This window comes from Oculina patagonica, chromosome 5 (assembly GCF_052425735.1).
Source record: "Oculina patagonica isolate OP01 chromosome 5, crgOcupat, whole genome shotgun sequence".
NCBI lineage: Eukaryota > Metazoa > Cnidaria > Anthozoa > Scleractinia > Oculinidae > Oculina > Oculina patagonica.
In genome coordinates this window covers 20,721,123-20,735,845 of record NC_135762.1, presented here as the reverse complement: position 1 = coordinate 20,735,845, position 14,723 = coordinate 20,721,123, and the positions used below count along the sequence as shown (strand labels likewise).

General features: G+C 41.8%; 1 protein-coding gene across 1 annotated transcript in view; it reads left to right on the top strand.

Moving 5' to 3' along the window:
• LOC144653169 (uncharacterized) overlaps positions 1–14,465 on the top strand; it is a 30,466-nt gene extending 16,001 nt beyond the window's left edge. Inside the window, exons 7-21 of the mRNA XM_078513106.1 lie at positions 1,877–1,954; positions 2,112–2,220; positions 3,132–3,219; positions 3,788–3,852; positions 4,097–4,203; positions 4,849–4,906; positions 5,892–5,948; positions 6,554–6,653; positions 7,488–7,527; positions 7,637–7,688; positions 8,111–8,225; positions 8,903–8,986; positions 9,428–9,554; positions 10,322–10,412; positions 13,614–14,465. Of these exons, the coding sequence (XP_078369232.1) occupies positions 1,877–1,954; positions 2,112–2,220; positions 3,132–3,219; positions 3,788–3,852; positions 4,097–4,203; positions 4,849–4,906; positions 5,892–5,948; positions 6,554–6,653; positions 7,488–7,527; positions 7,637–7,688; positions 8,111–8,225; positions 8,903–8,986; positions 9,428–9,554; positions 10,322–10,412; positions 13,614–13,700 (1,258 nt within the window). The 3' untranslated portion in view covers positions 13,701–14,465. The remainder of the gene's footprint in view (positions 1–1,876; positions 1,955–2,111; positions 2,221–3,131; positions 3,220–3,787; positions 3,853–4,096; positions 4,204–4,848; positions 4,907–5,891; positions 5,949–6,553; positions 6,654–7,487; positions 7,528–7,636; positions 7,689–8,110; positions 8,226–8,902; positions 8,987–9,427; positions 9,555–10,321; positions 10,413–13,613) is intronic.
• Positions 14,466–14,723: the final 258 nt, after the last annotated feature.

The window sequence follows — 14,723 nt, the reverse complement described above, 5'->3', positions numbered from 1 at the left end:
GTAGGGCCGTAAAAGCGTAAAGTTTAGAATGAAAACGTAGGACCGTAAAAGCGTAAAGTTTAGAATGAAAAAGTAGGGCCGCAAAAGCGTAAAGTTTAGAATGAAAACGTAGGGCCGTAAAAGTGTAAAGTTTAGAATGAAAACGTAGGGCCGTAAAAGCGTAAAGTTTAGAATGAAAACGTAGAGCCGTAAAAATGCAAAGTTTAGAATGAAAACGTAGAGCCGTAAAAATGTAAAGTTTAGAATGAAAACGTGGGGCCGTAGAAATGTACAGTTAAGAATAAAAACGTAGGGCCATAGAAATGTACAGTTAAGAATGAAAACGTAAAGCCGTAGAAGTGTAAAGTTTAGAATGAAAACGCAGGGCCGTAGAAGTGTACAGTTTAGTCGAGTGGAGTGGAGTGGAGTAGTGTTAAGTGGAGTCGAGTCGAGTAGAGCAGAGTCGAGTCGAGTCGAGTCGAGTTGAGTCGAGTCGAGTCGAGTCGAGTCGAGTAAAGTACAGTCGAGAAGAGTAGAGTGGAGAAGAGCAGAGTTGAGTCAAGTGAAGTAGAGTCGAGTCGAGTCAAGTAGAGTATAGAGTAGAGTCCAGTCGAGTAGAGGCGATTCAAGTCAGTCGAGTCCATTAGAGTCGAGTCGAGTCTAGTTGAGTCGAGTAGCCTACAGTAGAGTAAACTTGAATGAAATATAGCTGAGAAGAGTCGAGTCGAGTAGAGCAGCGTCCAGAAGAGTAGACTCGAATAAAGTATATTATACTAGAGTAGAGTAGAGTGGAGTAGAGTAGCGTAATAGTATAGTTGACTCGAATCAAGTATAGTAGACTAGAGCAAAGTAGAGTACAGTACAGTAGAGTACAGTTGAGTCAAGTGGAATAGAGACGAGAACAGTCACATAAGCTTATATAAACGTACAGTAGCGTGGCGGAGACGAATAAAGAAGTGTTGAGAGTACAATCGTAAAGTAGAGACGACTAGAATATTGTTAGTAGAGTAGAGTAGAACAGAGTGTAATCTAGTAGTGACGAGTTCAGTCAAGTAACGTACGTAGATGCGGGAGTAGAGTGCATGATAGTAAAGCAGATTCAAGTGGTGTCCAGCAGAGTAGGGTACAACAGTTGGGTATCCACGTATTGCGTCGAGTTGAAAAAAGTTGTGATGGCGTAGTAGAGTTGAGTTGAGTTGAGAAAAGTTGTTATTATGTGGTAAATTTGACTTGAGGGATAAGAGTAGAAAGTTTACTCGAGATGATAAGAGTAAAGATGTGATGTTAGTAGTTGCGTAGAGTTGAGAAAACCTATTGTCATGTGGTAGGGTTCAATCAAGATAATGAGAAGAGTTTTGATGGTCTAATAGACTTTATTGTGATTGAGAGTGAATCGAGTATAGTTGAGTACTTACAGATCAACCGGAATGTTACTAAAAGAGGACTAATAACGTACAGAATAACTTAATGTAAAGGTAGTCGAGCTAGTCGAGATACAGAAAAAACTCCACCAAAATTTTCTATCCAATTTCGTGCCAGGTATAAGAAAATTAAAACACTCCCCACCCTTGCTGTCTCTGAACCCCCCTCCACCATCCTTATTTACCCTTCCCATCTTATTATAATTTTTTTTGTAAACGTTTTTACTAACCTGCCCTTCTAGGATATTTTGAAGTCTCAACCTTCAGATTTACTGTCCAACCCCTTATCCACTTTGCTATATAGAACCACTATTTGTTAAATATATACATTGTATGATTCCAAACCAAACACTTACCCTTATAATAACCCCTTAATTTTACCTAGGTTGAAAAAAAAACCTAGGTTAAAAAAATTAACCTGAATTTTAATTCGACCTGTAACATATATAAGTGATCATATATGTTTTGCCTGATAGTTTGGTAGGTCATTTAATTGAATGTGGCGCTCAGTGTACTGGTGGAATCTTCACTGACTGGCAGACTGTCCAAGACTGGTAAGTGACAGCTTTCATTTTACCTTCGTGAATGTTTCATTATATAATGTACCATTCTTAAATGTTGTTGATGACGAGCTCTTTGTTGGAAAAGGAATGTATTTCATCTTTAATGTATATTTTCATCACCAAATTTCTTTGTTGTTGTTTTAATCAGGGACAACATTGGTTACCCAATAGCAGAGTGTGCTGCTGATGGGAAATTCATTCTTTCAAAGCCTCCCAACACTGGTGGCCTGGTCTCTCCATCCACTGTAGCTGAGCAGGTTAGAGAAAACAAAATCAAAATGATTCCTTCCTCTCTACAGTTGTCCAATAATCTTAGATTCAGTTAAGCGCCTAAAAAGGTTAAGTCTGTGTTCGAACCTGGTGGCCTATCAGGACAGAGCTAATATACTGGCTCCCTAAGCATAAAGCGACTTTGCCTGTAGCTGTTTCAGGATCTCCGTTTGTGGGGCAAAAAAAGCAGGTGTGCACGGCAAGACAAGCGGGCAAGAAGGCAAGCAGCGGAAGGAGAGCCTGTAAGAATTTCTTTAACAACCCTCTTCCAGTATAGCAGGAACTGCTATACTCTTTAATTGGCTTATTTTGACAAGAAATGTCAACAGTCTGAACAAGCGTCGGGTCGGTGTCAGTTGACAAGATGGCTCACACGCTCACGCGATTCTCGGCATGATTTTGGGGAAAACGAAATGCTCGCCTTCTTCCCCGCTCATCTTTTCTGCACTCACCTGCTTTTTTCGCTCTTCCCCACAAACTGAGAGCCTGGAACAGGCTAAAAGTGACTAGAAGTATTTTTAATCTTGATTAAGTGGGATGCTAGTAATTTGCATGGTTACCCCAAGCCTTTATTTCTCCTGTTCCCATTTTTTGTAAGAGAGAAGTGTCATGCCCAAGAACACAACCCAGTGACCTGGCCAGGGTCCAAACCTGCTCGACCGCTCAATTTGGAGTCCAGCACAGTAACTGTTAAGTCAACATACCTTCTACCTTAGTGCCTTAGGGTGTCTGTCTCCTTTATGGGTTTAACTCAAATTTTCTGACATGCATCTGTCTTTTTCATTTGGGAGCAGCCCCCCTCTTCTCTTGGAGGGGGTGTTTATTTGGGGGGGGGGGGGGCTTATTAGAGTGCACCAAATCCAATTATTATGACAATTATTTTTTGTTTGCTTGTTAGCTTGTTTATGAGCTTGGAGATCCAGCTGAGTACATTCTCCCAGATGTTGTTTGTGACTTCACACAAGTTAGGCTTCAAGGACTCATTGGTGAGTTAAAACAGTCCTGATGTCAAAATAATAATTCTCCCCTACTGATTGCAACATTTTTTATCTTAGTTTGGAGAATTTGGTAATGCACCAAGACAATATATCCTGTAATTCGTATCTTTTTTCCTGATTCTATACCTGCCAACTTTATCTGGGTCAAAGGTGTGAGATTTTTATCCTGGGAGTGCCAGGATTTCCGAAGATGATATAACCATGTGTGAAGTTTTCCAAAGACGTCCGTATTATTTTGAAGACTGCCGAGCATATCCTGATCCCACTGCATGGATGTGTTTTGCTAAAAACAACCTCGTTCCCAATTCTTTTCTTGTCAAAACTCAAAGATTTCAGGAAAGTATCATCATTTACTCATTTCACATGTAGTTTTTGTTTCTCACATTTGCTTGAGTTTACATATTTTTGGAAAGAGTGTCGGTTATGGTTGTAATCACTCACATTTTTTAGTTGTGAGAAATTGGTTTGTGAGCGTGACATGCATGACACTTACCGGTATTAATTAATTGGTTGGTGGTATTTCCTGACCAAAAGAATGATTTTAATTTTGGATTAGGATATGATGGTGGAGCAGTTCTTGTTCAAGGAGCAATTGGTGAGCCAGCTACAGATTCCTATAAGGTATATTCCTATAAGGCATCTAAGTATAGTGTCCGTTGTTTTATTTGTTGTCAAATTTATGATGCAAATGTGAATAATTTGACAGCAAACTATAGATGTTTCTTCAGCAAATGCGAGGAAAGTCATAAGGACCTGAAAGTTTGTTGATAAAAATAATGATTCATGGCAAGTGTGCTGACAAATTGTGTATAAGCTTAGGTAAGTTGCCATAGTGCTGATCAAGTGTTCTCTGTGTACATGCCAGGTGTGTGCTACATATGCTGATGGTTTCCGTGCCACTGCAGTGTGTCCTGTTGGTGGGCCATTTGCATCCCTTAAAGCCAGGAAAACTGGCGAAGCTCTCTTGAAAAGGTAATAATTTGTCAATACCCTTTGAATTAATGCTTCCATTGTGGACTAAACCTTTAAACCAAGGAAAGATGAACTAAACTGAGAAAATAATTTAATCAAAGTAATTTTGGGGCAGTTGTGAACTAAGCAAACATGTATTGTTTTAACCCCCCTCCAGAATAAAACTTGATATGCAATAAAAGTAAACACAAAAAATACCATGTATGTCTTGTAATCCCCCCCCCCTCCCTACCCCAAAAGGAAAAAATAAACATAAAAAAGAAAACACTTTAAATTTAAGAAAAATGTAGATTTTAATAATTCAATGTTTGAAAAAATGAATCCAGATTCTGGCCGTGACATGCCTCTGCCAAAATAAACATATTATTATAACATGTTTTAACCCCCTACCCCCTACCCTCCTGGTGGCCTAATGGTTAGTACATTAAATTCTTGATTGAGACGGCTCAGCCTTGGGCCAATCTAGGGTCTTGTGAAACAGACTTTACTGTCCTTTATAATTTCCTGGACTGACTTGTCAACATGGTACACTTAACATTATGTTGCATATTTTTTTTTTCGTGTATTGTCAAGTGTATTGTGCTGAAAAGTAAAAATTAAAAAAAAAAAGAAAAAAGAAAAAAAAAATGTTGCATAATTCTAAAGGACAAGAAGAATGTTTGAAGAACTAAAGCTGGATGACTACACAAGAACTCATATACAGGTAATTATATCGTAATAGTGCATATTGGGTTAAGTCGGTTTTCGTCGACCATTCAAGCCATAAAGGCAAAAATAAAGTTACCATTTGAAAAAGACCTCACAGCATGATAACAGTACTGATACAGTTAAGAACAACCTATCGAAACTGAAGCTCTCAAGCTGACCCTGCGAGAGAAAAACGAATTTGCCATCTCCATATTTTAGTTAAAATGGATGTTCCATGTCAGTTCAAAACAAAACAATGCATGTTTTAAGCTTTTCTTACGAGGTTTGACATTAACTTTCCTCGAAAATGCTTTAAAATTTAATAGGGGGGTCAATTAGAGAAATGAATTACAGTGAGATGTTTCAACGGTATACTATGTTACCGTTGAAACATCTCAGTAGATTTTTGGTCATTAATTTTTGCACAAGTTTATTGCTCGAATTTTGAGCAGAATCTGTTTTAACTCCTCATGGTCAGTGCTAAGCAACAAACCTTTCATTAGCTGTTTGTGATAATACCACGCTATGAAACTGCATGTCAGTGCTCTCAAACTTGTTTTACATATATAATTCATAATGTGAAAATGAAGAAAATCATAACCATGACAGTGGTTTGGATATCTAATCTTAATTAGCACAGATTTTTTGCGATTTTTTGTGGAAATAATATTTTAAACACTTGAGACAGTGTTTAATCACGTTTCCAAACACCTTGAAGTTCATCAAAAATATTCAGCTGCATGCCATATATTTTCAACTCTCTTCCCTCTGCCGATGAAACACTCAGGTCCTGTCTTATGTTTATATGTAGTGAAAAAAAAATCAACTTTAAAAGTTTGCATTTTCAAATCCTTGTATTGTGCTGTTGACTAGTTTAAGCTAGGGACCTGATATTTTTTCAGGCTTTTGAAAATTTGTTTGATTATTTGCTACATAACTTATTTCACTCACAGTTCTATAGTATAACTTATTTCACATAATCATTATCACACACATTTTAGGTATTGGGCTCTGAGCAGACTTATGGAAAACACGCCTTTCCAGGAGTTATGACTGCAGTAAGTAATATGTAGGAAATAGAAAATGTTTGCACACTTGTTAGAGTAGAAAAATGATCTAGAAATTAAAAGTGATGTCTTTGCTCTAAGTTAAAAAGGTAAAGTCAGGTTGAGTCATTGGCCCATACCACCAGAGTGTATCCCTGTTTCTGTAGCATTTAGCGACAACAAGAATTTGTTCTCCCTCTTATTTTCCTTTCTAGACGGGGTGCTAGTCCAATGCATCTGGGTGCTAGTCCAACCCCCAGCATAAATTTTGCCGATACCCATTTATATCCCTGTCTGGAGAGAGGCACTGTGAGAGTAAAATTCTTGTCCAAGAACACAACACAGTGCTCCGGCCAGGGGTCAATCCCAAACCGCTGTATCTGGAGTCCAGCACACTAAAAAGCTCATCCCCAGGGTCTGCTTAGCAACAATTTTTAAAAATGGCGGCTTGAAGTTCTTCTCTGTGTCCAGCCGCCATCCTAAAAGCAAAGTAGACCCTGGGAACGAGATTGCCATTTGACTACTGCTTCTCCCTTTAGACTAAGCAGTGAGATAGTCTCCTGAAAGAATTCCTAAAAAAATGATATAAGTGTGTTTTTTGACATTTTTTCCTCAAGAATCCCAGAGAAGCAGTATTGTGGATGGCAGTACATCACCAACAGAGGAAAGCTTTGGAACTGTTTGCAATGGAGATTGCTTCTGCAGGAACTAGCATGGGTTAGTATGAAACAAAAAGAGCACTGAACAGAATATACCTTATTAATACTTACGGTAATTTTTGCGATTTTCAAAAACTCACGAAATTAAAGACCTGTGGAAATTTATTTAAAACGTTTTCTATTGTAAATTTTAAAAAGGCTAAATAGGGATAAAAAGTTATAAAGATCTTAAAAACAAAAGGTCGGTGATGACACTGATGACGACCTTAGAGTTGAAAACGTTTTGTTTTTAAGATCTTTATAACTTTTTATCCCTTTTTAAAATTATCTTTTTGAGCAACATTATGACAACGTTTTCTATTGTATTTTTTTATGTTAATTACGTATTTTTGGCCAAATCGCAATTGTTCCATTTTTGCGAAATTAAGTTCCCGCAAAAATAAGTAACAATAAGGTATTGGATATTTTAAGATGACAATAACCCTTCTAATTTTCCAAGGCGCTTAGAATAGTTGGGAAGCAAGTGTAAGATTTATATTTATGTAGGTTCAAGAGCTCATCTTCTGAGAACTGGTAATAGTGTTTTGCACTGAAGAATGGCATGTACACAAGCTGGTGGTAAACTGATCCTTTCAGGTTCAAATGTGCCTGGTGGAATAGTTTTATTACAGACTTGAACAAAACTCTGCTGACAGAATACAGACTAGAATTGAGCAGGAATAACTTCACAGGTTACAAGTACCCATACTGTGAAAAGATTATACATTCATCCATGAGTCTCTCAACGGAACTCATAACTCCTACCCCTCTCCTGCCAAAAGAAAACACTCCAAACGTACTTCCACAAGGTAATTGTGTTATTTTTTATAACACAATGCTCTCTCATTCACAGCTCCTGGATTGACTGCTATTGTGGGAGGAAGACCTAGAGTGTAAGTATGAATAACTTGTCTTATATATTAATTACTTTTCTGTGAATTATTGAATAATTCACTATGATGTTTTGTTGTAAATTAAACATTTCATATCCTTCTTGTTTAGCTCACCGCTTCTGAGGCTGTTTTCTTTCTTGTATCCCAAGGACAAAGTCAAGGTATGGAAATCAGTTAAAATTAAATAATAGTTTGTGAAAGCGCAGTTAATTTATTATTGTCAAAGGAAATTGGCAAAAGAGGCAAGAAAACAACAACAACAACAACAACAAAAAAACACACACAGCAAAGTAAAAATCCTGGATAACAAAAGTGATAACATTTAAATTGTGTGGACACATTAGATTTTCTTTCTTTTTTTTATTCAGTGACAAAAGTTTATAGTTTTTGACAAACCATAAATTATTTAAGCATAAATTATCTTAGCAACATAAATGATCCGTACATAAATTATTTGCACCTGATATATTCTGACATAAATAATCTCAGCAAATATTATCTAGTAGACAAATTATGGGTGAGTCGGTTAGGAGAGAGAAGTAACATTGACGTACAACAATTTCTTTTTATGATCTCTCATCAGGTTGATATTCACATGAATGGTGAATACGTTGAAACAATGTCACCTTCTGTAGCAGTCGAGCCACACATGAAAAGAGAAAGAGAGATAAGGACGCATGAAGCCACACCCAGGATAAGTACGAGTTGTGAATTATGTGGACATAAGCTATTTAGACATTATAATTTTCTCTGCATAAATTATCTGTAAATAAATTATTTCTGCATAAATTATCTGTACATCAACTATTTCCAAATTAATCAAAACTATAACAAAATTCTTGATCGGTGATTGGTTATCAGCAACCCGATTTGAACACTTATAGGACAGTGTACGCGTCATGCTTGTAATTGGACAGTGTAATAGGACAGTTTACGCGTCATGTCTGTGTAATTGGACAGTACGCGTCATTTTGCGCGCGCTGTTGTTGTGCATTTTGTTGAGTAAACTGTTATGTTTTTCAGTTTTTATAAAAAACGTTAAACCATTTGACTAAAGGTTAGTTTGTTTCTCAAATTTTGTCATAGTTTTGATTAGTTGGTAACAGGACTTCGTGTCGTCCAATTCTGTCTGTAATCATACTCGTGATTAAACAAAATTGTTAATCACTCGTATGATTACAGACCGAATTGGACTCCACTCAGTCCTATTACCATTATAAATTGTCTTGTCAAATTACAACTAACGAGTAAGTCAGTTGGGTGGGACAAAAATTATTAATAAAATCTGAATCAATCCTTGCTTGACTGTATAACTATTGCATAGTCTGTCAGTCTTCACTCGTAGTGCTTATTTTTTTGTGTTGATTCCATTAAGGAATGCCAAAGGGTCGCTGTACATTTCCACTGAGTTCACTGGCACTTACAAGGAGTGGTGATAAAGGAAACAATGTCAATATAGGTGTAGTAAGCTCACTGTATAGTATTTGTGTATACCCTTTAAAGCCTCTTTTTTAAACAAGTCAAACTTTAATTGTTCGAATGTGGGAAAAAAGGCTGCACAAAAACTGGAAAGAGCTGCCTCGCTCCAATTGTCGTGTGACCGCTATTCCAGCTTGCTTTTTTTTGCTTTTTGTTTAAGGAAGGTATTGACTCCTCGTTGTTTATATATATGTGTAGCTGACAAGACTCAGTCAAAAGCAGTGTAATCAGAAACAAAGTCTTTTAACCAATCACTATGGGCTAGTATTCCATTAAATCGCAATAGTAGTAACAGTAGAAATACTCCTAGTTGCTTCAAGCTACAAAAACACCGGCGGTGTGGGTCGCTTTGAGCAGACGGCCTTACATAATTGCTCAGGGAAGTGCTGTGGATGGCTAACTTGAGTAAGTTTCTTTCCAGGTGTAATTGCACGCCACCCTTCGTATGTTCCCTTCATACGCGCTGCACTGACTGAGGAGTCGGTAGAGAAGTATTTTAAGCACTTATTTCCCACCCCGCCAGAGGAAGGACGCTGTAGAGTTAAAAGGTAAACACGAACTCTCGTTTATGAAATGGAAGTGCTGCAAGGAAATTTGTTTTTTCTTGCACGACTGAAACAGAAGATATAAAATGTACTTAGATCATTGGATACGAAGTAAAAATGGTAAGATTTTGCAGAACAGAAAAACGACAGGAACCCAATGGGAAGTGAGGATGACTAACAATGGTGAGGATGAAAACTTGACCTGGATTCCATTGAAATGTTTCAGACTTATTTCGTTGCAAGATAAAATAATTCCTTTAATTAAAGTTTAGTTTAACTTGATAGCTTTTTTTCCCTTATAAACCGAGGGAATTTATCTTCGTTGATTGAATAGCAGGAGGAGCTACATCTTGGATAGTATATTTTGATTAGTTCAACACTTTTTTAGTTCGTTGTTCATAATCCCTCTCAATATTCTCCAATTCTAACCCTTTATGTCCCAAGATCTGATTAGTAATTCTCCCTTCTAGCTGATATAAGTTTTCTTGTACACTAGATAAGAGAATTGGTGTTATATCAAGACAATGTTCCTCTAGTTGATATTTCTTTAAAATTCTCAACACCTGTCTGTTTGACCATGGATTAAAAATCTAAGGATAGTTTTTATATTGATCACTCTTTAAAGTAAAAAGGTTAACCATTCTAACTCTTTATTGCTTTATTGCCGTATCTTTGCTTTTTTTCTAGCTAAATTACTTATTGTTTCGCCGATTCTTTTGTTGCCAATAAGAAGACTTATGACAGTTGCGTGTATTGTTTTGTTATTGCAGATACGAACTACCAGGAATCAACGCATTTAACTTTGTTTTAGAGGACGCATTAGGAGGTGGTGGGGTGACTTCACTCCGCAGCGATCCACAGGTAAGCAGGCTAACTGTGTACAGAGTAGCATGTTCAGATGGCCGGAGTATGTGGTCCAAAGAGACACACGCTCCTTGTCATGAAGTGTGAAACGTGGAGGCAACCTGGTTATGTCAAATCCAGTTCGTCCCGAGTTAATAAATAACTAAATCGACTTTGTAGGAAATAATAAAGATGGTAAATTTCAAGCTCGGTGATAAATAGTCAAGAAATTATTCAACATGACACGAGCGTGGGACAAAGAAAAAATCTGAGTCCCCGACGGGAATCGAACCCATGGCCTCCCAGATACCGGTTGGGCGCTCTAACCAACTGAGCTACGAGAGACTCGTTGTGAGCTGGGCCATTTACTAGGTTGATATATGACACGCGTCCTGCATACTGCTAGGATCAGCAATGTCGAAATCATCAAATGTGTAGTAAATAATAAAGACTAAATCGAACTTGTTAAATGCGAACTAAATCGACTTTGTTTGACGGGGATTACATATAACGGACTAACAAACCTATGGCCTCGGATTCCCGATCAAATTGGAGTTTCGAAGTGTTGTTTTTCATAGAGAGAGGAAAACTGGAGAACCCGGAGAAAAACCTTGGAGCAAGGACGAGAACCAACAACAAACTCAACCCATATATGACGTCGGGTCCGGGATTCTAACTTGGGCCACATTGGTGGGAGGCGGGTGCTCTCGCCACTGCGCCATCCCTGCTCCCCCTCATCCCGCGATCCCTGCTCCCCCTCATCCCGCCATCCCTGCTCCCCCTCATCCCGCCATCCCTGCTCCCCCTCATCCCGTCATCCCTGCTCCCCTCATCCCGTCATCCCTGCTCCCCCTCATCCCACCATCCCTGCTCCCCCCTCATCCCGCCATCCCTGCTCCCCCTCATCCCACCATCCCTGCTCCCCCCCTCATCCCGCAATCCCTGCTCCCCCTCATCCCACCATCCCTGCTCCCCCCTCATCCCGCCATCCCTGCTCCCCCTCATCCCGTCATCCCTGCTCCCCTCATCCCGCCATCCCTGCTCCCCCTCATCCCGTCATCCCTGCTCCCCCTCATCCCGCAATCCCTGCTCCCCCTCATCCCGCCATCCCTGCTCCCCCTCATCCCGCCATCCCTGCTCCCCCTCATCCCGTCATCCCTGCTCCCCCTCATCCCGTCATCCCTGCTCCCCCTCATCCCGCCATCCCTGCTCCCCCTCATCCCGCAATCCCTGCTCCCCCTCATCCCGCCATCCCTGCTCCCCCTCATCCCGTCATCCCTGCTCCCCCTCATCCCGTCATCCCTGCTCCCCCTCATCCCGTCATCCCTGCTCCCCTCATCCCGTCATCCCTGCTCCCCCTCATCCCGCCATCCCTGCTCCCCCTCATCCCGCCATCCCTGCTCCCCCTCGTCCCGTCATCCCTGCTCCCCCTCATCCCGCCATCCCTGCTCCCCCTCATCCCGTCATCCCTGCTCCCCCTCATCCCGTCATCCCTGCTCCCCCTCATCCCGCCATCCCTGCTCCCCCTCATCCCGTCATCCCTGCTCCCCCTCATCCCGTCATCCCTGCTCCCCCTCATCCCGCCATCCCTGCTCCCCCTCATCCCGTCATCCCTGCTCCCCCTCATCCCGTCATCCCTGCTCCCCCTCATCCCGTCATCCCTACTCCCCCTCATCCCGCCATCCCTGCTCCCCCTCATCCCGCCATCCCTGCTCCCCCTCGTCCCGTCATCCCTGCTCCCCCTCATCCCGCCATCCCTGCTCCCCCTCATCCCGCCATCCCTGCTCCCCCTCGTCCCGTCATCCCTGCTCCCCCTCATCCCGCCATCCCTGCTCCCCCTCATCCCGTCATCCCTGCTCCCCCTCATCCCGTCATCCCTGCTCCCCCTCATCCCGCCATCCCTGCTCCCCCTCATCCCGCCATCCCTGCTCCCCCTCATCCCGCCATCCCTGCTCCCCCTCATCCCGCCATCCCTGCTCCCCCTCATCCCGCAATCCCTGCTCCCCCTCATCCCGCCATCCCTGCTCCCCCTCATCCCGTCATCCCTGCTCCCCCTCATCCCGCCATCCCTGCTCCCCCTCATCCCGTCATCCCTGCTCCCCCTCATCCCGTCATCCCTGCTCCCCCTCATCCCGCCATCCCTGCTCCCCCTCATCCCGCCATCCCTGCTCCCCCTCATCCCGCCATCCCTGCTCCCCCTCATCCCGCCATCCCTGCTCCCCCTCATCCCGCCATCCCTGCTCCCCCTCATCCCGCAATCCCTGCTCCCCCTCATCCCGCCATCCCTGCTCCCCCTCATCCCGTCATCCCTGCTCCCCCTCATCCCGTCATCCCTGCTCCCCCTCATCCCGCCATCCCTGCTCCCCCTCATCCCGCCATCCCTGCTCCCCCTCATCCCGCCATCCCTGCTCCCCCTCATCCCGTCATCCCTGCTCCCCCTCATCCCGTCATCCCTGCTCCCCCTCATCCCACCATCCCTGCTCCCCCTCATCCCGCCATCCCTGCTCCCCCTCATCCCGCCATCCCTGCTCCCCCTCATCCCGCCATCCCTGCTCCCCCTCATCCCGCCATCCCTGCTCCCCCTCATCCCGCCATCCCTGTCCCCTGCATTTTGGGACTTCCTTGGGTTGTCGCACAATCTTTCATCCGAAAGAGTAAAAAAAAAAAATTGTGTGACTAGCCAAAGGGTTTCTTTGCAAGAGATTAGCTCAATAACTACTAGCTAGAGTTGAAACCAAGTTGTTCCAAGTCCAACTAGCTAAATTAACGTTCAGCATGTTGTGTTCTTCAGTTTACTGCGTTCCCAATAAGTATATCAGAGCTGTATATTTTCTTTTGTTCATCCAAAATTCTTTTTTCAAAAGCATCAGCGTATTTTCAAACGGACAGGTAAACCATCAGCTGCAGAGTATCGACTTGATGTACTAACAAAGTTTCAGACATGCATAGTAATATTTAGTGCAAAATTTATTACTCTCTGAACAAGTATCTGACTTTGTAACAAGAATATATACAGTCAACTCCCTCACTAACGGACACCTTCGGGACCACAATTTGGTTTCCGTAAAAGAAGAAGTCCGTAGTATTTCAACTTCTGTTCGTAATAACGAGGTGCCCTTTATAGCGAGGTGTCCGCAAGGCGGAAGTTGACTGTAGCAGGTTTCTGGGCCATATTCAGTGACCGTCAGTTCCAATACATGATTTTTTTTTCTCTTCCAGGGTAAAGCGCTTGGTCAGATGCTTCTAGACTTCAGGATAAAGAATGTTCCTGATATTTTACCTTCTGTAATTGAACCAAACCTTTAAGGACACATCCCAAGTGGCGATAAAATAGAACATACTAGTTATGCAATGGTTTCCTGTGGTACACCTTGAAAGTTCGAACGAGTGATTTCATGTTTTAGTGTAATAACTGTTAAATTGGCAATCAAAACAAACAAGGTGCTGCTTGCTCTCAAATACATGTCAGCGCACTAGTTTGTAGCGCAGTTGCGAGGCAAGTTGCACAAAATGATGCTTTGTTGTAATGATACCTCTAGTTGCAAAAAGTGCTGAGAACTTGACTCTTTTCTACTTCGTGCAACGAGAGTTAATGTTGCTGCATCGAAAACGTTGCGAGGTTGTAGGCAAGTTGCTGTCCTGCAACTTGTGTTTCAAGAAAATTGAGAGACAAGTCGCACAAGGAACTTCCCAGCGTAACAGCGCCTTTACCTTTTTTTACAACGAAAAATTTTGAATTCACCTCGTTTAAAAACACAACTGGATACTTCATGGTGTACCACAAGAAATAATTTATGGCGGGAAACAACTGGAGGTTGTGACAGACGTGGCGCATTTCAGCGGGAAACAACTGTTAGCTGTGACAGACGCGGGTAACAACTCGTGACTGTGACACACGCGGCGTGTTATGGCGGGAAAAAAACTGGAGCTATGACGGACACGATTATGTTATGGCGGGAAAACACCATTGCGTACAACCCACAGTATATGCGTGCATCGCCTTTCCAGCTTTCTGATTGGCTATATCGTCCAAGACGTAAGATAAATTATTAAATATATGCTATGCCCGTACCTTGCTGTTTGTAATGGTAATTGTGTAGATTGATCATTTTGTTGCCGACGAGTAATTAAGTGCAACGCCCATGCAGTTTTCACAGACTTAGTTTATTAATGTTAAAAGTAAAAAAAAAATCATAAAAATAAAAATATTTTGCCAAACGTATGCAGAATGCTGAACGTACAAACTGTTACAGTTGTAAACATCTGTTGTGTAATGCAATGTACATAATGAACACGTGTCATGTTCATCAGGATTTGTTTTTAGAATTA